The sequence below is a fragment of the Rhodnius prolixus genome, unplaced genomic scaffold, assembly GCF_049639745.1.
Source record: "Rhodnius prolixus isolate KJV_2025 unplaced genomic scaffold, Rpr scaffold_13, whole genome shotgun sequence".
Lineage (NCBI taxonomy): Eukaryota > Metazoa > Arthropoda > Insecta > Hemiptera > Reduviidae > Rhodnius > Rhodnius prolixus.
Window position 1 is genome coordinate 14,687,962 of NW_027411583.1, and position 21,069 is coordinate 14,709,030.

Below are 21,069 nucleotides of genomic sequence, written 5' to 3' on the forward strand. Positions count from 1 at the left end.
TAGCCGAACATGATGACCTTGAAGTGTACAAGGCATAACAAGTACATTTGCCGCAGTTATGTGAATTTCCAGGGAATGGTCGTCCTTGAAGAAGTGTAGCTCGCGAGATGGGATAGTTCTGATTTACAGATGATGAACTTCGTGACCATTCAAGGTGATCTACCTGACTTTATTTTCTTTTCTAGCAAACAGTCATGCCAATGCCCGCACTTTCTGTTGTTATATTTTTTACCAATATGATATCATTAGTAAGTCTATTACTGAGGTATTAATTATAAATGATTTCAGGAAACAAACCTGTTTCCTAATTTTGGATAACCACTCTGTTCACATTATTTTGTAGGTATGCTTTTATAAAATTATCTGCAGAAAAAAAAGGAAGCTCTCTGATGCATTTCATTTTCCTCGAAATATTAAATAGAACACTGATAAAACGGTAAAAAAAAAACGAACTATTAGTTGTATAATACATCACAACCTAATTTATAATTACAAATTTGTCTTCAAGTTTTTTGTTTTCCTCAAATAAATTTGGGATTTGATGGGCGAAGGAAATTCTCTCAAAGCTACATCAGTGCACAGAGAGATTGCATTTTGAACGTAATCCGAGAAAACAGTGCCGTGGCATTAAGTAAAATACTAGCATATTTTTCCAGCTGTTGTATAATACCCAACTACCAAAAGGAATGATCGTGGACGAAATAGCGTGGAAGCTTAGACTTTACTAGGTATTAGCATTTTCCTAAAATAAATACCTACACACACCACAGTGGGCATCTACCACTCTCCAGTCTGCGCACATAACCACTTCACTATTCCATACCCAGAAATTATTTAAGAAACCTTGCTGTCTTAGAGTGGCTATTTTGGCAAAGAATACAGTTGCAACTTATCGCCAGTTGGTTTGTAGTTGGGTTTTCAACTAGACACACAGTGAGTGTATTTTAACTTTTCCCTTCCTAGCACTGTGAAGTTAAAAAGCTAGAAATATTTTTGTTTAAAAATGCTACGAAGAGGCTCTTTCTTTGTTGGCTTGGTGTTCATCAGAAACTCTCATACAACCAAGTAACTCAATTTATCACTTTTTTAATTCGTTACTTTTTAATTTATTTACATAGAAGTAAATAAAAAGTAAATTTTGTCAAGTTTTGGAGGCTTTACTCCTCTTTGTACCCGCGCCTCGCAAGTTGCTTAAGTTTAGTAGTTTACGGTATGAACCCTGATAATGACAGAACATAAGCAAAGCAGGGTAATGCTCGTTGTGAAAACAGACAATTTTCACGATATAGTTCATACATTATTAATGGAGTGGCACTTTCATTTTGTATGCCACATAAATTTCTACATTCAATTGTAATTATATTATATTATACATATATATTATTATGCCTTATATACTCCTGCACGAATTTCATAATGAATCCACTTTTACTGAATATTAATACAATGAATTAATCGCAACAATATAAGTTGATGAAGGCCTTCTCTTATAATGAAATACTGTTTATTTTCATTCACATAATTGTGAAGCCAAATGTTCTTGTAGGAGAGAGACTGCCCTCAGGCCCCCAGTCTACACTCATCTATCGCTCTGCTGCAAATAAGTACAATGAATATAATGGTGCTTTAAGGGTAGCGTTGTTCCCACTTTCCCAGAACTATCATAACAAGGTTTGCACTGGAAATAAAACCGAAGTTGTAGATCTATACGTATTTATTGTATTTATAATTACCCTAAAAAAGAAAATTTAGTTAGGTAAATTGCAGTAAGGGGAAATGGAGCAGTGCACGCAACAGCTTATTTATAAATAAGTTCCTCCAAAGAAGAAAGTGATTTGTTAAAGAAATTGTTCTTCTAAAAGCAAACAATGGATGCGGAAGCATGAATTCGCTCAAGTAGGCAATTAGCCACACTGCTGGAGGGTATATGACAGCATCACGCGACCCCTGGGCGCCTCAACACAATTTGTCGTCACTTTATCTCCTGCAATTTTTTATAGTAAAGCTCAAAAGTATTTTTTACTATATTAGCCTCAAGGTAAACTTATGCGAGAGCATAGTTAATACCCCAATAATTAAGAGTCAAAATTGAGTTTTGATAGTGTCTTTGGAAATATAATAGAAACAAACAATGTGGAAGATTATGGCTATTGATCGTCCACATTCGCCAATAGTAAACAATTATCTCTCTCTGAGTAAAGTGAAGTTTGAATAGTTCGATGCCCCAGAAAGGTAAATAAAGGTAAAGGTATAAAGTATCCGCTGATAATTTCTCTTGAAGGTTCAACAGGAAATCTAAGATAGTGTATAATTGCGACACTGACTTTAGCCGATGGGACAACTTGTTTTTGGGCTTACAAAATAAAAGTGAAATCAGGAGAATTTGATTAGTGAGTTAGTAACAGAGGGGGTAATAATGAATTCTTGGTTCCCAAGGTCATGAAATAAGAAATTTCTTTTTCAATGAAAGAATGGAAGTATTGTGTTTTCTGTCATATTATTTTATTTTTCTACACAATAATAAAATTAGAAGAAGAAAAGAGAAAGTTATAACAACATTGTTGTTTGAAATAATTAACTGCGTCAGGATGGAGTTGGCAAGGAGATGCCACAATTCCTGCTCATTACCATGGTTCTGTGGTTGGTATCACTATAGCTTTTATGAATTTTGTCTACTGGCTGTTGCCAAAACTAGGCTGTAAAGAGATAAAAAGCTCCATAGTAAGATTACAGATTTATGCATACAGTTTGGGACATTTTCTCCATATTACTGGCCTTGTTTGGCTTGGTGGATATGGCGCTTGCGAACAAGTGCAGTTTCATTTGAGCTATTGACGCCGAGAGTTAGGGAAGGAAGTTTCGAGCCACAGATAGTGAAAAAAAGGCAAGCAAGCCTACATCCTGAACTAGAAGCAAAGGTTTTGAGCATGTTTGCAAGTGGGATGGGATACAAGGATATAACATCGCATGTAGGGGAAATCCGGTCACCCAAGACATCAATTCTGAGTTGCTATGACTTTTGATCTATGTAAGTAGCCCTAACATTGTTTCACAGTAGGTATTCAAAATCGTCGCTGAAATTTGTGGCTAAATTTAATTCATAGTTACTCTCTTTCACTATTACAAGAAAGTCTAGATTGAGTTTTTAGAAAAATACAAGTTTTAAAGATACAAGAGTCCGAACAAAGATTGATTTAGAAAATTAAATCTGTAGGTGATGTAGGAGGGTGAGGTAAAAGATTCTTTGGAAAAGAATAGCAGGATTTTTTCTTGCTTTTCCCACGTTAGAGAAGATAGAGAAGAATTTTTGATTTAGGATTTGTACCGAAAATTTTCGTTCTAGGTCTCCGAATGAGTGTAGTAAGGGGGAGTCTGGCCCCAGAGAGTGGTTTATACAAGTCTGCCGGCTCCCCATTCTAGCTTGGACAAGAACCACGCTTGGAAATGTGTATGCGTTCCCTTAGGGTTTTAATATGGGGTAAATGGAATATCTGGGGAAGGATTTGCAGAGAAGGGCGCATGAGATACCGAAATATTTTACCAGATTTCCAGCTCCTCTCTCTCCCTAGAACATCCCTAGAGAGCTCCCTCGCTGCTTCCCGGAGTTAAGAAAGTAAACAGTTAAGGGGAATATTCCGAACTTTGAATTCTCAAAGGGCAGCTTCCTTTCGAATATTTAGGGAGGGGTGAGTTGGTTATCCCTAACCTGGCTCCCACTTCTCCACTTAGAACTTTTCTAGGCTACCTGGATGAGTTGATGGATGAATCATATTATAAATCATTCTTTGTAAATTTAAACTTGCTACTATGAAATCGGAATTTTTTTTTTGGCAATGTCAACAAATTAGCGATGATTTGGAATAAAATTATAAAAATCTATTCCAAGAAAAAAGAGAATTCATAAAATTATAAAACGACTTACCCGAAAAGTCTACTGACTCTGTAAACAATTTTTGGAAACGTAAAAGCTATTATTTGTGCATTGGAAATGTTCAAAAAATTGTCTAAATGTTTTAATAATCGTTTTCATGGTACAAGACTACGGTATGGTCTTAATTCTAACTGTCCTATTTCATTTTGTGTGTGTGCGGGAATGTGAAGTAATATGTGTAAAGTCTCTTCTCCTCTCTGATCTGAAATTCAAATATTGGGTATTACTGCAACTAATATTTTTCAGATACTAGCTGTTATTTTTCTATTTCAGATGAGATTTCATCAAACGCTGTTATTCCTAGCTCTGCTATGCCCTTCAAAGGAACGTAAGTTTGTTTTATCAAGTTAGTTTTATTATTTTTGTTTTCCTTTATTTTTATTTCAGTTTTAATGAAAGCGAACATTCAAAATTAACTAGATTAGTAGATTTTTTTAAGGGAAGGGATTATATCAGTGGTTAGCATATGCTGGAATCCAACGAGGAGATCTCGAGTTCGGGTTCTGGCTCTTAGTTTTCTCTCCCTAGGAACTTCTTAGAGCTCACTGTCCGGTGATGATCTACACAAGCTCGAGGCACCAATGACCTGATGTTGACGCGTCTTAAATTTAAAAAAAGAATTAGTTATTGGTAACAGCCAAGTTTAGTTTCTAGAATTCTTTTCATTTATTAATCCATTAATTCTTAACTAACTTCTTACATTAGGTCTGTATTTTTTAGGTTAATTAAATTCACTCTTTGGTTAGGAGATTTGATAAAGTGAGTTCTCTTGCTGATGTTTTATCTTACGTACTTCGTATAGGCTCCTGTACATTTTGGATTAAATCTATTTAAATTATATATCCATAATTTTCATGTAGTTGCTACTGAAACCTTTGTTAATTTGTTTCGATTACTTTAGAACTATATAGCTTCCGCCTAGGCGTTAGCATTCAGCTAAGAAGATGGCCTTTTGATTATTTAGCCTTTATAAACTCCATTTGATCAAATAGGACTTGGTTGAGTGATTACATTATTGGCAAATAGTATTCGTTATTTGAAGTTACGTGTAGGGGCTATGCGTTTTACGACTTACGACTAATTATGGCCAATAATGAAGTTTTTCGCCCATTCTGGCCTGGTGTATTCCCCCACTTTGGTAATGTTGATGCAACAGTTTAGTTAGCTGCTCAACTGTGGCATTTTGCTATAAGTCGTTCAGGTCACTTGTGAGTATCATGACAATCCTCCTTGGCAACCTTAAATTATTATCGTAAGACTTGATAGCCAGCAGAACCAATCGCCCTAGCCTGATATCTGAGAAAATTGTCAGTCGGGAATGATAATCCTTCTCTTTTAACTTCAACAGTACATGTGTAATGCCAAGATATTATCTCGAAATATCTTGCTCGAGCATGTAAGTGATTTCTGAATCTTAGAGAATAAAGTTTGCTGTACTGACGAGCACACCTGTGAAATAAAAGTTTTAAAGAACAACAGCTACTTGAGTTGTTAATTATAATGGCTAACTGCATTTCGCAGATCAGCTGTTAAAGAGGGATGCAAGCCAGGCGGAGCAGAAGAGGGTGGTGTGCTACTACACGAACTGGAGTGTCTACAGGCCTGGAACAGCGAAGTTCAATCCGCAGAATATAAATCCATATTTATGTACTCATTTAATTTACGCTTTCGGTGGGTTGGATCGAGAAAATGGCCTCAGACCATATGACAAATATCAAGATCTGGAACAAGGTAGTTTTATTATTTATTTATTTTCTTCCTCTTAATAGGTAGACAAAGTATTGTTATTTTAGATATATAGTTTGTACCGGGAATACCCGTTTTGAGATTTTTTGAAAAAGTTATGTAGGGTGTGTTTCAAAAGCCTTCAAAACAAATGTTATTACTACTACGTCTCCAAGGCGCCATGGTCTGTCTACAGCCTCTCAGAATTCTATATCTTTTGACTTCCTTCTCCAATGTGTCGACAGTCTCACTGGTAATCTCCTAACAAGCCCTCCATTTTTTTTGTGACGCCTTCTTTAATCAAGGCTGATAACATTGCATACACTAAGCTTAAGAAGGGAGAGATGCCGCGCTACTTTCGTATAAAAGAAAAAACAAAAATCTGTTTCAACACTTCCACAGCTTTCTCTTACTACAATTCTATGTTCTAATTTGAACATTTTTTAAACTCCATTATGTAAAACATAATTAACCATTACTAAGTTGAAAGAAAATCCAGAAAATTGAATAATCCATTGAGTGAAGTAGTAGTTCTGGTGGTGGAATTTTCTTCAATTCGGTAATTCAGCGTCACATTTATACTTCGTTTACAATACATAACACTGGGCCGTTCATTACCCAGAAATAGTACTTTGGAGAGAAGAGTACCTGACACTCTTTTCCCTCATAAGTCTCCTTAATCGAATTTTCCTGGAAATGTGTTGCAATTAAATGTTGTAGACCACCGTAAGAACAACGTGCAAATGATTTATGTAAAGAAAATCATTGAAGCGACTTTTGAGAAAATCTCAACAAAATGAAAAATTTAATCAGGGAAATGGTAGTTTCTGTTAAGGAATTTCGATCGCTATCGAAACCGCAAGTCGATATCTTCAAAATTAAAGGTGCTAGGCCATTTCAAAATCTGGTATTTATTAATCATATTTCAATTTTTTAACTTGTTACCAAAGAGAAAGAAGAGCGCGCGATAGGTCATTTTTATGTATTTTTTCATCCCCTTTCTACTAAAAATATTGCCAAGGCAGAAAAGCTAGTATTTTTCTTAATATCGGGAAATATGTCGTTTTCCGAGTGATTTTTCTAAAAAAAATCAAATGTTAAGAGCTTTAGATGTTCTCAAGCTAAACTAAACAAAATGGCTAAAAATTAATTTTACATCCGTTACAAACAAGAAGGTTTAATAATTATTTGGTAATTTTCAGAGAGTTGCGTTTAATTACCAAAATAATTGGAAACCTCCAGCCACATATTTAAGTGATCAATTTCTTTCATGTAAAGGATCAAACTTATTCATTAATTTATCAAATAATGCACTTTACTCAATTTGTGAAGCATGTACTGTGCCTTCAAAGGTGCCTCTTCTGGCTCGCAAGCCAGGTTAGCCAGGAGGTTATCAACTGCTCCCTATATCTGAGGAGGCACCTTTGAAGATACAGGACATGCTGCAAAAGTGCAATTTTATTTTGTAGGTATCAATTAAAGCAACATACTTTTTTTAGGGGGATATGCTAAATTCACTGGCCTAAAAACTTATAACAAAGCATTGAAGACAATGTTAGCCATTGGCGGATGGAACGAAGGATCTGCTAGGTTTTCACCTTTAGTAGCAGATGAAGACCGAAGAAGAGAGTTCGTTAAGAATGTTGTAAAATTCCTTCGAGTGAATCATTTTGATGGACTTGATCTGGACTGGGAATATCCAGCTTTCCGAGATGGAGGCAAAACTCATGATAAAGAAAACTATGCTCAACTAGTACAGGTATACCACCGTTGTGGCGGTGCTGTCATAACAATGCTCATTTACCTTCTCTTCAGAAGAGTTACTTTTTTTCATACGCTGAAACATTAACAAAATAGAAGTATATATTTCACATTATTATAGTTTTGCGTTCTCGCAATTCTGACTTTGATTTGACTATTACTTTTTCATTTGCCTCATAACTCTAGCCAGAGATTTCTTTAGAACTTTTAAAAGGTAGCAGACAGAGAAGGCCAAATTTGTTGAACTAGGTTGATGATCCAACAATGTGAGCACAAAATACCTCAATTTTCCTATTGTCAAAAATATTTTCGGGGTAGAGATATGTATGTCGTATAAGAGATCAATGATTCTCAGGCCCCTTCTTTCGATTGTTTCCATTTACATTGTTCAGGAGAATTTTTTAGTTGCCGTTTTTAAGATAATCAGTCAATATAATGCCTTTTACATTCGTGAAAAATTTGGCCATGACCTTTCCAGCAGATAAAATCAACCTGTTTTGGTCCAGAGCTACCGCTTTCACCCATTGCTTTGATTACTTGTTTATTTCTAGCGAGCAGCAATGGGTAGAGCCAAAGTAATTCCAGTCTCTCATATGGTGAGAGATTTGAGAAGTAATATGTTTTGGTTAGAGTTTAAGGTTATATGGTGTATTTACATATTATGTGAAGGGGTTGTCTTGTTTACAATGTTTATTAGAGAGTAGAGTAGCCATTTTGGAGGAGAGATGTAAACATGATTTTTGAAGTTATCTTTCTATTAGGTGGGATGGCAAAGAGAAAACGGTCAACAAATTTTAGCCGTGTTCATTCCAACCAACGCATCAGCCTAAAAATGAACAATATTAAAAATGTGTTAAAAATTTCTCTCCTTTGTCTCTTTTCAACATTTTTCAAAGAGTATTCACAATGGGATTTTTAGTTTTTAGGAAAAGCGGGGCCGATCCGATTTCAAGCAAGTGTATATTCATAGTATAAGTTCCAGAAAATTTAATTACATGAATTGCCGTCAGAGAAAATTGTTGAGTTTTATACCAAATTTAAAAGTTATCAGTCCAATGGCCAAAATAATTTTTCTCATAAAAATAAATGTTTATTCAAAACTTAAGTTTCCACTTATTTTGATCCTTTTTACAAATTTTTTTTTTTTCATTAATTCCAAAAATAGTAATATACATTTCTTAAAAAATGAAATAAGTCAAATGGATTTTTTAAAAATCTTATTTAAGGTTTTTTCAAATGGTTCACGAAAGTTTTGGTAAATATAGTCTTACTAGGGTAAATTGTTAAGATGCAATTACTGTTTGACTGAGGTGAATATTTTTTATTTCAGGAATTAAGAGAAGAATTTGAAAGGGAATCTTCAAAGACAGGCCGAGTAAGACTTCTACTCACCATGGCTGTACCTGCTGGAATTGAATATATAGACAAAGGTTACGACATTCCCAAACTAAACAAGTATGTTTCCTCTCAAAGTTTTGTTTTTCTCTCTCTGCACTAAAATTAAACCAATTTATCTTGCCCTTGTTTCATTCAAACCGCTGCCTCGAAAAATTATTTAATTAAAGGCGTTGAAATCCTTTCTTAGAAAACGTTTTCTCTATTTATATCCTCTTTGTTTTGTTGTATTAAGTTTCCATCAGAAATATTAGTTTTGAGGCCCCTTGTCTACAAAAAGCTGTTTTTTACTAATTAGTCTGAGGAATATCAGAGAGGGTATGGTAGAGTCTGATATGTTAATGTGGGTGTGCACCTGTATGTGTTGATCTCCACCAGCTCAAAAACCAAAAATCTTAGTGTTCAAATTTAGTAGCTGAAATTAATTTATAAAATAAGCCAACCATATGTGCAACTTTACTGAGGCAGTTTTCCGGTATTTTGGGTTTCAACGAAAGTGGCTCCATTTATTTTGTCTAACTTTGGTATAAGTACTAATTGAATAGAATACCTTCTTATCCTTATTCTATTTTATTGATCTTTTATGAAGTTAGAATGGACTCTTTTCGCTGATTTCCCATCTCTGGTAGTTGAAACTATTGTTCTTCTAAACCATCGTTAATTAGATCCAAAGAACATAAATGTAATTCAGGAACCAGAGTTGGCTGTGAGTGATGATCCTTGCTTATAAAACTCTCTGCCCTCAATAATACTTTTAAAGGTTTGTCTTCACTTAAGTTTCAAAGCTGTCTTAGGGAATATTCTAAGCCCGATCCGTAATCCTGCTCCTTGGGCTACCTGTCTTTGTCAAATCAACACAGTACTCTCTCAGCAGTTACTTCGCAGCCTTTCGAGATATTGATGGAATCTACTATAGGTGATATTTATTTGTTTCAGGTACTTGGACTTTATGAACATTCTCTCTTATGATTACCACTCAGCATTCGAGCCATCTGTAAACCATCATTCACCTTTGTACTCACTGGAGGAAGAATCAGAATATAACTATGATTCTCAACTTACAATCGTAAGAAAAAAATTACCTAGTATAAATTTTCCGTACATCTTTAAGTTAAGGAAGATATTATTATTATTTTTTTTGTTATTATTTTTTTACTATTATTTAATAGGATGCTACAGTGAAGCATTATCTAATGAAAGGAGCTGATGCAAACAAACTTGTGTTGGGCATACCAACATATGGAAGGTCGTACACTTTATTTAATGAAGCATCCACTGATCTAGGGGCTCCGGCCGATGGACCTGGAGATCAGGGCGATGCTACCCGAGAGAAGGGTTATCTCGCGTACTACGAGGTAAGTTCTTCATTCGTCACCACTTTATCATTACCAGCCAGTCTCGTTATTTATTTATGCAGCACACCACTTTGCTCGAAACTTGGTATTAAATTCAAATAAGTTGGACTCAACTTAGATAAAGATATTAAATATATAAAGATATAAAAGCTTTGGTTCGAAAACAGATTTTAAGGAAAAATCTGGGGGTCAGGGATGTTACGCTTCCCTCAGTTCCTCCGCACTAGTATAGAGAATATTCAAGCCATCTAACTTTTGATAAAAATTCGAAGTGCACGAAAATTTATGTGTTAGAATCTAGGAAATCGTAAAAATTAAAATATTTTCTTTAAAATTACTTTTTGGGTTACTTCTTCTCTACAGGTTCCAGTTCACCAGTGCTTTTTCACTGTTAATTGATTCCGTCACGTTTTTCGTTTTTTTAACAATGAATGTTAAAGAATGTGAAGACCTGCAATAAATTATTTAGGAAAATAAAAGATTAAGCTTATTGTGTTACATTGTAGTGCAACGTTTTTATAAACGTTTAAACTAAATTGGCGATTTTACTACATTTTTAGTGAATAAATTAAACAAGTTGGCAATGGAATTTTCACCATAATAATAATAGATTTAATTAGTTCATTATTAACAGTGGTAAAATAGGATATCCACGTTTTATTTCGAAAATACATACAATAATTCATTGCAGATCTGCTCCAAAGTGAAAGATGGCTGGACTGTAGTACATCCAAAGAACACTGCGATGGGCCCTTACGCTTACAAAGGAAATCAATGGGTTGGATACGACGATGAAAATATTGTCAGAAGAAAGGCAAGCTTCACTTTAAATCAATATTTCTATTTTATTTAAACCACAAGTGAATTGTAACCGAAACATGACACAGTTTTTAGCAGATTCTAGCGGAAATTTACACAGAAGAAATGTGCTATTCAAGCTCGTCAAAACTTTCGGCATAAGATCTTGGCCACCGTCAAGTCGTCAACAGAGCTCTTAGACTAAAGTAGAATGGGAAAAGCAGGAGACAATATTGAGGCCCTATAATAGCAAAAATATCGTTATTGCGTCTCTTACGTCCTCAGTTGAGGGTTTCTCCGTAATTGCTTCGTAACGATATCCTTTTGACGTCACAATATGTTCTAGAAGAAGCTGTCTCGTCGAGTGTTGCAGATACTTCTGTAAATAATGACGGTCGGTGATTTCTGTGACATGCCACTCTCTCTTTGCAGGTCAAATTTCAGGGATTCGTCAGGAATGCCGCTGAAACATGGACCAGTCTCTGCTTTCACCACTCTTGACAGCTACTTCCCCTGCCATTTCTGCTATAAAATAATTAAATTTGCACTTGGCGTTCGAGAAAATGCTTTTATTCTGACGTCACCGTCTTTGGCCAACCTGACGCTTTATTTATTTCCAAACAGTCTACAATGTCTGCTGACTGTTAATTCAACAGACAAGTCAAGTCCACTTTTGCAGAATTTATTTGACTATTAGCTCTTTACAATTTTTCACATCATACCATAGATATCGATAAATACTTCATTATAAATACAAATATAATACATTTTCCCCAAAAAAAACTTTTCAGGTGTACCCGAAATTACTTTTTCCTTATTATTTCTTCACGATCAGTATTCAATATTGTACTTGTTTTACTGTCAGTCCCAGTACGTAAATGAGAAACATCTAGGAGGCATTATGATTTGGTCGATTGACAATGATGACTTCAGAGGAAATTGCCATCAAAGAGCTTATCCTTTGATTGAAGCTGCCAAGGAAGCTATGCTGGGCAAAGCAGCTACTAAGCAAGTGCCTTCCGCTGTGAGATCCAGCAAGACCAGTTCTTCTAAATCTAGCAAGCTGAAGAACCAGAGGAGCAGCACAACCACAACTTCGCCTCCAGTCTCATCCACTGTCACCACCCCGGAGCCTCCGACCACACCAGATCCTGGCAGCGGTAATAATACATCTACAATCACCTGCTTTAAGGAGCACATTCTTCTTTTAATATAAGTTTGGAAAGTCATTCAAAAACTATAAAAATTCTTTTGGATAGATTAATCTTTTTTAAAGTAAATTAAATTATTATTATAAAACAAATGTAGATTTTTTTAAGTTTTGTGATGTCTTCAAATTTTTAGAAGTACGTCCAGGATTCTCTAGTTAGAAAATATGTTGCAAAATAGTTTTGAGTCAAGTCTTTCTTCTTTAGTACAATTTTGCTGGTTTTTGGGTAAGATATTTCTGTTATTACTGTATCATTCTTTCAAAAGTGTTAGAAATTAAGACTATAATTTAAAAAGGGTAGTGAAAACTTTGCATACTAATGTATTCATTGAAGATCTTGTTTAAAGATCCAATTTCGCGTGAAAGTTATTGAGAGATGAGCAGTTGGTTGCTAATACAATTGTTAAGTTAATGCTATTCGAATGATGCAAATTTGAAAAAGTATACTTCATAAAAATATGTTATTGTTTATTTTATAATACAAGAATATTTTTCTTTAATGTCTAGAAAATCGTTGAAGGGCAGTTCGCAGAGAAAGTCGTCTGAGTGTTCACAATATATATTTTTTAAATTTTAGAGAAATTTCTTGTAGATTTCTCTATATTTTCTTGGGAGCACTGCAGTTTGAGAAAACATTCGAGTGCAGCTCAACCAGTTTTATTTTATTAAATGTCCATCATATGTAAATAATCTTAGCCAATAGCAGATGTATACTGTGTGATTATAGTGCAGAATTCTCTTTTTAATCTATTTAGAAAGTTATGTAGGCCTGATTTAAAATTCAGAGTAATGTGTGATGGATGTCCATGTTAGACTTATGTCGAACTTAAAGTAGCTCAAAATGGTAATTTCAAATTGTTGCTTTTACATTGCAATTTTACATTTATATTGCCATCCATTACATGACCTTTTCAATTATTGGTATTAGCGCAAGAGGAGTTAGTTTTTGTTTCGAAAATTGTACTAGTTTGAGTAAAAACTATTCAGTAATTCAATTTCAATATATCAATTAAAATATCTATTGCAAGTTAATTCTTAGAACATTATAAATCCCTATTTTTTGATTCTTCTTAAGCATTTCAACCTTTCACGCTTATATTTTTCGGTAAGAAATTTTTCAATTGTGCCACTAACCAAATTTTTATATTAAACAGTTACCTATAATTGTGTTATTATTTTTAGAATGGATATCTTTGTCTTTCAAGTTTTTACATTCGATTGGCATTCACTTTCCAATTATTCTATCAACTTCATATGGTTCCAACACATATTTTTAAATCGTTTTTGCACTTTGGAATAAAACATTTGGCAATATTTCAAGTATGAAGAGTGGGTTAGCTGTTGATGTTCTAAAGCATGTATTTATAAGTGAAATTATGTAATTCATTCATTTCAGATTTTGTCTGCAAGGATGAAGGATTCTTCCCCCATCCAAGGGACTGCAAAAAATATTTCTGGTGTTTAGATAGTGGACCATCTAATTTGGGAATTGTGGCCCATCAGTTCACTTGTCCTTCAGGTACTGTCTACAATTAATAATAAAAATGAATATTTCGAATCTAAATGTATTGTGGTACTGGGTTCGATTCCCAGTCTTAGGCCTTGGATTTTATTCAATGGTTAATAAAAGAAATTTACAGTAAAGTATGTTTGCTAGTCGCCTCCGTCTACGACACCTAATTGGTAGTTGGACGTACAGCCCGCCTGAAGAAATAGGCAATTACTTTACATTTCGAATTAAAAGCATATTATTACAAATGTGCTGCATATTTATATATATATATATATATAAAACAAACTATCTACCTCTGCACCGCAGGTAAATGAGGTAGAAACTGAGTAAGTAAGTCATAACTATCCGATTCCTCGTAATAACTAGTACTTACTGGGAATAAAATGGCATTGATGGTAATTCTGGTATTCATAATTTTTTATCTTGAAATGGTTATTACTATGAGGATAAAAGAAATTAGTAGATGTGTGTGATTTTTTTATTATATTTTTTGGTCTTTTAGGGCTTTTCTTCAATAAAGCAGCAGATTCTTGTGATTTCGCGCGCAATGTTATTTGCAAGAAGAAATCTACTACCACCACTTCAACAACAAGCACCACTACTCCCAGGACTACTACTAGAGCTACAACAACGTTAAGGAGCTCTTTGAGCAGAGTAGCTAGCACAACCACTCCATTTCCACCCCCACTTCAAGATTATGAAGACGATTCTGAAGAAGATCCTCAAACTATCAAACAACTCATTCACCTTATTAAAAAACTAGGTCAGTCTCCAATAAATAAATATAATAGAGGAAATTAGGAAATTTCACATCAAATATTGATTCAATTAAATCTGTAGTTTTGGCAACCCATTATTAGTTCTGCCAGACTTCTTAAATTCTGTTCTTTTATTTTTATGTGCAATAACAACATCAAAGATGCCTGAATCTGTTCACTGTCGCTGAACTTAGATGGAATGATCAATAGGGAGATTTTTTTTCTCCTTCCTTTTAAAAGGCAACAAAGGGAGTTTTTGAAATTGGCAAATTTATTGTCACCAAAAGCGTGGCTATGTTTTTTTAAATATCTTAAATTGATATTTTAAATAAAAGCGTTATTTTTAATTTTCTGGAAGGGTGACTGAAATGACCCTCTAATTGTTTAGGCTACAATTGACTATGTTGAATAGTAGTTTTTGTTATTATTATTATTCAGTTATTAACAGTCCGTCTACAGGAACACGTCTTTTATGTATCTTCGTAGTGTTCAGTTTTTGGATACGTCACATGCATTATTAGAGTCCCTAGTTTAATATCTTTAGATATTTTTAAAGCTTGAACTTCTAATGAAAAGATATAAACCAAAGTTATTTATTTAAAAGAAATCGATAATGGTGAATTTGAAAGTCTTAGAAACCCTTAAGATGATTACTGCTGATGCTAGTTTACTAGCTGATACTCAATTAGTGGCTGATAATGGTGAGACACGGAGGTGTGCTACTAAGAGCTGGATGATCCAGGAGGAGTATTTATTCTGAATATTGTATATAGTCCTCCCATAGAGGATACTTCTCTCACATAACAGGAAAAATTATAAAAATAAAAGTTAAATAATTAAAAAAAATTGTTTTCCATCAATAGTTTATATTTCAGGTGGTGTAGATGAATTAGAAAAGCAACTCGAAGGTACTACTGGATCGGATGTCACTACTCCTTCCATTAGTAAAAGTCTATTTGAGCGAGTTATAAATAAAGGAAATCCAAAGTAAGTCTAAGTAGTATTTATTCCATTTAATGAACTTCTTTCGGAAAACTTTGTTCAATTATAATCTAGCAATTATTATTATTATAAGTCTTTATTTATTAATATTACTCACAAAAGCAAACAATAATCAAAATAAAATAGTCACCTCTAAAGACACCAACTTACCATAATATATTTAGCGACTAGTTATTTACTGTAACTGAAAACATCTATGCAATATCTATGGAGAAGAGATATCATGGACCAAGGTCATGAAAAGTTACTGAAGATTACAGGTGCAGATAATGGTGCAATAGAAAGTTAGGCGTCTAAACATTATATATATATATATTAAGAAAACACACACACAATATATATATAATATATATATAATAATATATATAATAATATATAAAAGTGTGTGTGAGTTTTTCTTATTGAAAAATTATTTTTTGGATCTCGCTACTCATAGCAACATTTATTGTAACGACCGACCAATTTATTTATCGGTTAGGATAATCTTTGGCAACGGACATGTACAAAGATCCTGATGTACAAATCTGGACCCAGTCTTCTCGAACTACTATTCGTGACTGTTCCACGTTGGTTGCAGGCGCAATCCGTGGCTCAACTTCCTTCCTACAATATCTCCTTACAGATCGATTGCTAAATATTTTTCATTTTCCTGTTTCCTGATCGAAATGTTTAACAACTTCACAATTATATTTGATTTGTTTTGCTTGCTTGCAGTGTTGGATTTATTAATAATTCATTTATAGATACCAGATTTTGCACAGGAATGGTCCTTCAGGGCCACAAAATGAAGGGCTGACTCGAGAAACGGTACGAGCACCTTACCGACGGGATAAGCCCCAGTATGTTACTATCAGAAGAGAGCGGTAAGCAACGACCCTCTAAATTTGTTTTTCAACAGGTACTGCCAAACTAGATTTAGTCATTTTAAATGAGTCTCTTCTAAGAGTCTTAGAGTTGAATATTGAGTAAAATATTGCCCTCACCAGAATAAATCCCCATGAACTTTGTTGAAAAAGAGGCAAAATAGTTTATTAAGTAGTTAGAAACTTGAAGAATGATAATCCATCATTTGGAAATTAATAATCTAATTGGCGCTGGCAAATATTTCTGCCTAGGAATTTGCCCTTTTATCTTTCTAAAATTAAAATTATTATCCAAATTTTGAAACAAAACTTATTGAATGGAGAAGAAGATAGAGACTCCATAATTTATGAGCAAAGTTCTTCTACTTTTGTTTTTACTTTTTATTGTGTAGGCCTAGTACAACAACCGAGGGCTTAAATTTGGCAGAATATGCAGACGTTGATGATGTAGTAGAACCAGACGATAGAGATCTAGAAGAAATACCAAAATATAAAGGTTTACACTACAGTAGCAGGGAAAGCGATGCAGCTGAAAACAGTGATCCACCGGCCAAAAGTGAAAGACACTTCAGACCAAAATATCAATCTGCTGAACAGTTCCGACCTAAACACCCTTCCACAGAAGACCAAGAAGCAAGTACTAAGAAGTACTCAAGTCTAGTTAGGAGCCGGCCTTCGACCTTCAGAGATCATACCTCGTCGACTTCCAAGTAAGGTTTTCTCTTTTCTCATTATGCTACTTATGTTCCGTTTTCTTGGTTTTTCTATCAGCCATCTTCTACGGGCTAAAAATTCGAGCGATTTGACTGGAAGCTCATGGATGCTTGGAAAGGAAGTCAGCATTTTGAAACTCCCTAAATGTGTTGCACTTTTCGCTAAAGGAATTTACCTTAGGAAAGCGGCGGTTGACAAAAAAAGACCATCAAGAGAAGGTGGGCCTAACACTTTCTTTCGGTATCATGATGAATAGAGGATGATGGACCTCAAGGCTCGTTGGACGACGGATCAAGTCTGAGAGGCGTTCTGGGAAAGTCTACTTCTATGTCACTCAGTGCTGGACTAGGCATTTCTTATACTGCCCGAGAGGATGCATATTTTTATTTTGCCGGTTTCAGCAGCAAAATGAAGCGCTTGAGCGGAGTTAGGCCAGTAAAACACCGATACTATAGTCAGAGCAATGCTTAATTGTGAACATTACTGGGACTGTGCAATATCCCTATGTTAGAGATATTTTCTAACGCAATAGGTTTGACTTGGACCACAAGTGGGCAGATTTTTTTACTAGGTTGGGGAGTAATAAGGTAAAGCCCAGTTTTGCAACTAGGAGATAAAGCCAGTAGATACCATTCTAGTTCTAGAAGTGCAAAATTGTGTAGTTGGTAGTCCTATTGGAGCTACCAGTATCTAGTATCTAAATATCGATACTTTCCATTGCTTTGAAAATAATTTCTGGTACTTTTCTTTCGCTGTGTAAAAACCCTTTCTTTAACTTATCCTTTTTTACAGTTCCAGTATTTAAAGCCTTAAATTAAATTCAGCTACATTGCCCACAGGTTCTTAAATAATCGAGCTAAAATATATTAGTTCATAGTAGTTACTTGGCGAAGAGGTATGCTGCCAACTCTTTCAGAAATAAATTGATCTGCTTATATATTTACTTAAATTCACAACGCTTCTTTTTAAATATTTCTATCAATCTAGATAATAAGAATTTTGTGCGGCTTCTGTTCTAGGCATTTAGAGTTTTCAAATCTTCGTATGTCTTATTATTGATAGTCATGTTCAATTTTGTATGAACGTTGTAACATTTTTCCTCCTGTTTTTTCTTTATTTCTTTTGTCGTAGATATGTAACTCTCCAACGGCAGAAACCCCAACAACCACAAGAATTAGGCACTACAAAGAACTACGTGCTGGAAGAAGAAGGTGAGAGTGAAGAGCAGCTGGCAGATCTAGAAACAACAACCACTTCAACAAGTAGACCTCGAGTGAAGGTGAGTGGGTTGTTGACAAGCACGCCCAGAATTCTAACATCTACCAGAGTAGTGACACAGATTGTTGAAGGATCTACACAGAGACAAAGAGTGCCATTGCACAGGTTACACGAACTGTTGCCAGATACTGATAATTTAATAAAATCATCAACAAAATCCGAACTATCTACTCAGACTTCAAAAAAACGTATTTCTAATCGCTTAATTAGAAAAAGGCCTTCTCAACTAGATACTTTTGCAATAAGTGCTTCAGCTACTACTGAATTTCCATTAAATAAAAGAAATCAACAAATTCGGCCACCTTTGAAAGAGCGTAGCGAGTCACAAAACGTGACAACATTAACGAAGAAAAGGACACAAAGTTTAGTGCATAGTAGAATACGAATTAGAACCAATACATCCAAAGAACTAAATTATTTTAACAGAAAACAAAAAGAAAATAATACAAGGTTTCATTTAACATCTGCAAAAGAACCAGAAGGTGGCATTAGGAAAGAAGGAATCATTCCGCAACAGGTTTCAACAGCTGAATCTAGCAACACTTTTATAAGAAATAGATTTATGAAAACCAGAAACCCAACAGATGATGACCGTGAAGACGGTAAAGATCCTTTACTATCAAGAGAGTTCTCCAGGGAAAGTAGTATAATACGTAAACCATTGTTTAGATACCGGTCTGGAACAACATCTTCTCAGATATCAAAGGAAGATTCTACTCTATCGCATACTACCCCTGTTTCAACAATGAACACAAAAAACTATTCAGAAGTATTTTATGGGACGGAGCGGAAAAATACGACCATATTTCGAAATCCAAAGTTGACTGGAGAAAAAACAAACGTGTCGACATTTGTAGTAGGTAACCGTTCTTTGCAACACGACGAAAATCCCTTCACATTAAAGGAACTACCTTCTTCTATAACTTCACATACAACAACCACTTCGAAAGAGAAAATAGAATATGTAGAAGGAAATACGACTGAGTCTGTAACATCAAGAACCGAAAGTGTCACCCCAGAATATTTCAATTCAACCGTTATTGCTGACGCTGTGCAAGAATCAAATCAACTTGTACCTCAAACAGTTAAAAGAAATAAAACTAAAAGAATTTTAAGAAGAAAATTGGTTAGATATGAGAAGAAAAACTTGACTACACTTGTTCCTTCAACGCAAAGTACTTCAAAGGAAAGAAATAGAATAAAAATAATAGGTAGAATTTCAAATAAAAAACTTGAAGAAAACAGAGAGAATAATGATAGCTCAACAGCTTCGACAGCACAGAAGAAAGTTACAACTTCAAGAGGTAAAACTAAATACTATCAAAGCCTAGAACAGGCAGTAAGAAATACAGAGAGGCCCAAAGAAAATATATCCGTTGTAATGGGTAGGATGGTGCTAGCTGTGGAAAGTTCTGCAAAGCACCAATCACGCACTCTACCATTCAAGCACAAAAGAGTACTTGTCCGCAGTAAAATACAAAGTAGAGGAAATAAAAAAGCTATTCATACAGAAAATGGGTCTCCAGTATCTGAGTACCTCCAACAAACATCTTCAACGTTACAAAAAAGAGAAAATGGTAAACTTCGTCAGGTTGTTTTAAAGAAAATAGTCAGAGATTTAGCAGTAGGAGAAACAGGAGTCCCAAGATCACAGGAAAATTCTTACGAAATAGATAATCCACAGAAATCATTGATTTCTCGTGGAAGTATCAAACTAAAGGAATCACTTAGGAAAGAAGGGATGGAATTCACTGAGACCACCAGCGGGAACACGAGCTCAGAGGTAGGACTATACAAACAAAAACCATTGGCCGCATGACTGCCTGTAACATACCTTTTATTTTATTTATTTATTATCCAAAAATTGTGCTTTTGTTTTCCGGTGATATAACATAGACTTGTTTAAAGATTTCTATAAAGAGGGTATGCTGTGCCTACCTAAACATTCCCTCAGCATGCCTGCGTTACTCAATAGACTGGATCATTTATGTATTACAGACCAAAATATGTTTGTGGTGTTTGGACAAGCATAATTACTTAAGCAGGTAAATGATTTGGATCTCTTTGCTAACTATGGTTTTATCACTCTTTCACTCTCTTTCTCAAAACAAATTTACTTCAAGAATTTTTTTTATTTATTTAAGAATAAGTGAAGCATATAAATAACCAGCATTAACCGGCGCATTCAGCATGGCACTCTTTGATGCTTTGCATCTATATACCATAAAGAAACAAAATTAACAAATAATCTACAAACCAGCAACAACCAGTGTTGTACTCTGGTGGCATGTTGACTCTTAAATCAGCTGTAGTAAGTAAGTGTGACTTCGCCACCTGCAATTCTAAGTCACAATAAACAAATATTTTTACCCTGCGCAGCATCCCGATTCAAAAATCAGCATAATAAGATGCAGTATATTACTTTTCTTATGCTTTTGTCTTTCATAAATGTTTATTAATTTTATATAAACCTGTGGCATGTTACGTGTGTGGTAAGCAGTTGTTTTCTGTGTTTATTTCTTAATTCTTGAATAACCTTCGTTAACATTAACAATCAGCACGGCCAAGTTTATCAAGGTACATTACCATGCATGCACGTCCCTTTTGAAAGTTTCATCGGATGTTGTACAGCTCGGATCTAGCTTGAAAATCTGTTTGGTCTCTTTTTCAATATGGATTTCTCTTCCGCTGTATTTAAGGCTAATCAAATAGTTTTAACTTTATTAAGTAATATTTAGATTTGACTGGTTTAAAAAAGATTATACC

General features: G+C 34.6%; 1 protein-coding gene and 1 long non-coding RNA gene across 4 annotated transcripts in view; one reads left to right on the top strand and one right to left on the bottom strand.

Annotated features, from left to right (window-relative positions):
- Positions 1 to 21,069, bottom strand: part of LOC141448276 (uncharacterized) — a 58,525-nt gene that overhangs the window by 24,575 nt on the left and 12,881 nt on the right. The gene's annotated exons all lie outside the window — the stretch shown is intronic.
- Cht6 (Chitinase 6) overlaps positions 1 to 21,069 on the top strand; it is a 45,257-nt gene that overhangs the window by 17,456 nt on the left and 6,732 nt on the right. For 2 of the 3 annotated variants that reach the window (XM_074116505.1, XM_074116506.1), the window contains 14 exons: positions 4,205 to 4,259; positions 5,453 to 5,662; positions 7,156 to 7,415; positions 8,748 to 8,872; positions 9,749 to 9,878; positions 9,982 to 10,167; positions 10,859 to 10,981; positions 11,831 to 12,125; positions 13,572 to 13,694; positions 14,191 to 14,451; positions 15,322 to 15,433; positions 16,192 to 16,311; positions 16,704 to 17,021; positions 18,157 to 20,086. In XM_074116505.1, the coding sequence (XP_073972606.1) occupies positions 4,205 to 4,259; positions 5,453 to 5,662; positions 7,156 to 7,415; positions 8,748 to 8,872; positions 9,749 to 9,878; positions 9,982 to 10,167; positions 10,859 to 10,981; positions 11,831 to 12,125; positions 13,572 to 13,694; positions 14,191 to 14,451; positions 15,322 to 15,433; positions 16,192 to 16,311; positions 16,704 to 17,021; positions 18,157 to 20,086 (4,248 nt within the window). The remainder of the gene's footprint in view (positions 1 to 4,204; positions 4,260 to 5,452; positions 5,663 to 7,155; positions 7,416 to 8,747; positions 8,873 to 9,748; positions 9,879 to 9,981; positions 10,168 to 10,858; positions 10,982 to 11,830; positions 12,126 to 13,571; positions 13,695 to 14,190; positions 14,452 to 15,321; positions 15,434 to 16,191; positions 16,312 to 16,703; positions 17,022 to 18,156; positions 20,087 to 21,069) is intronic. The other variant, XM_074116507.1, reaches the window with a different exon arrangement.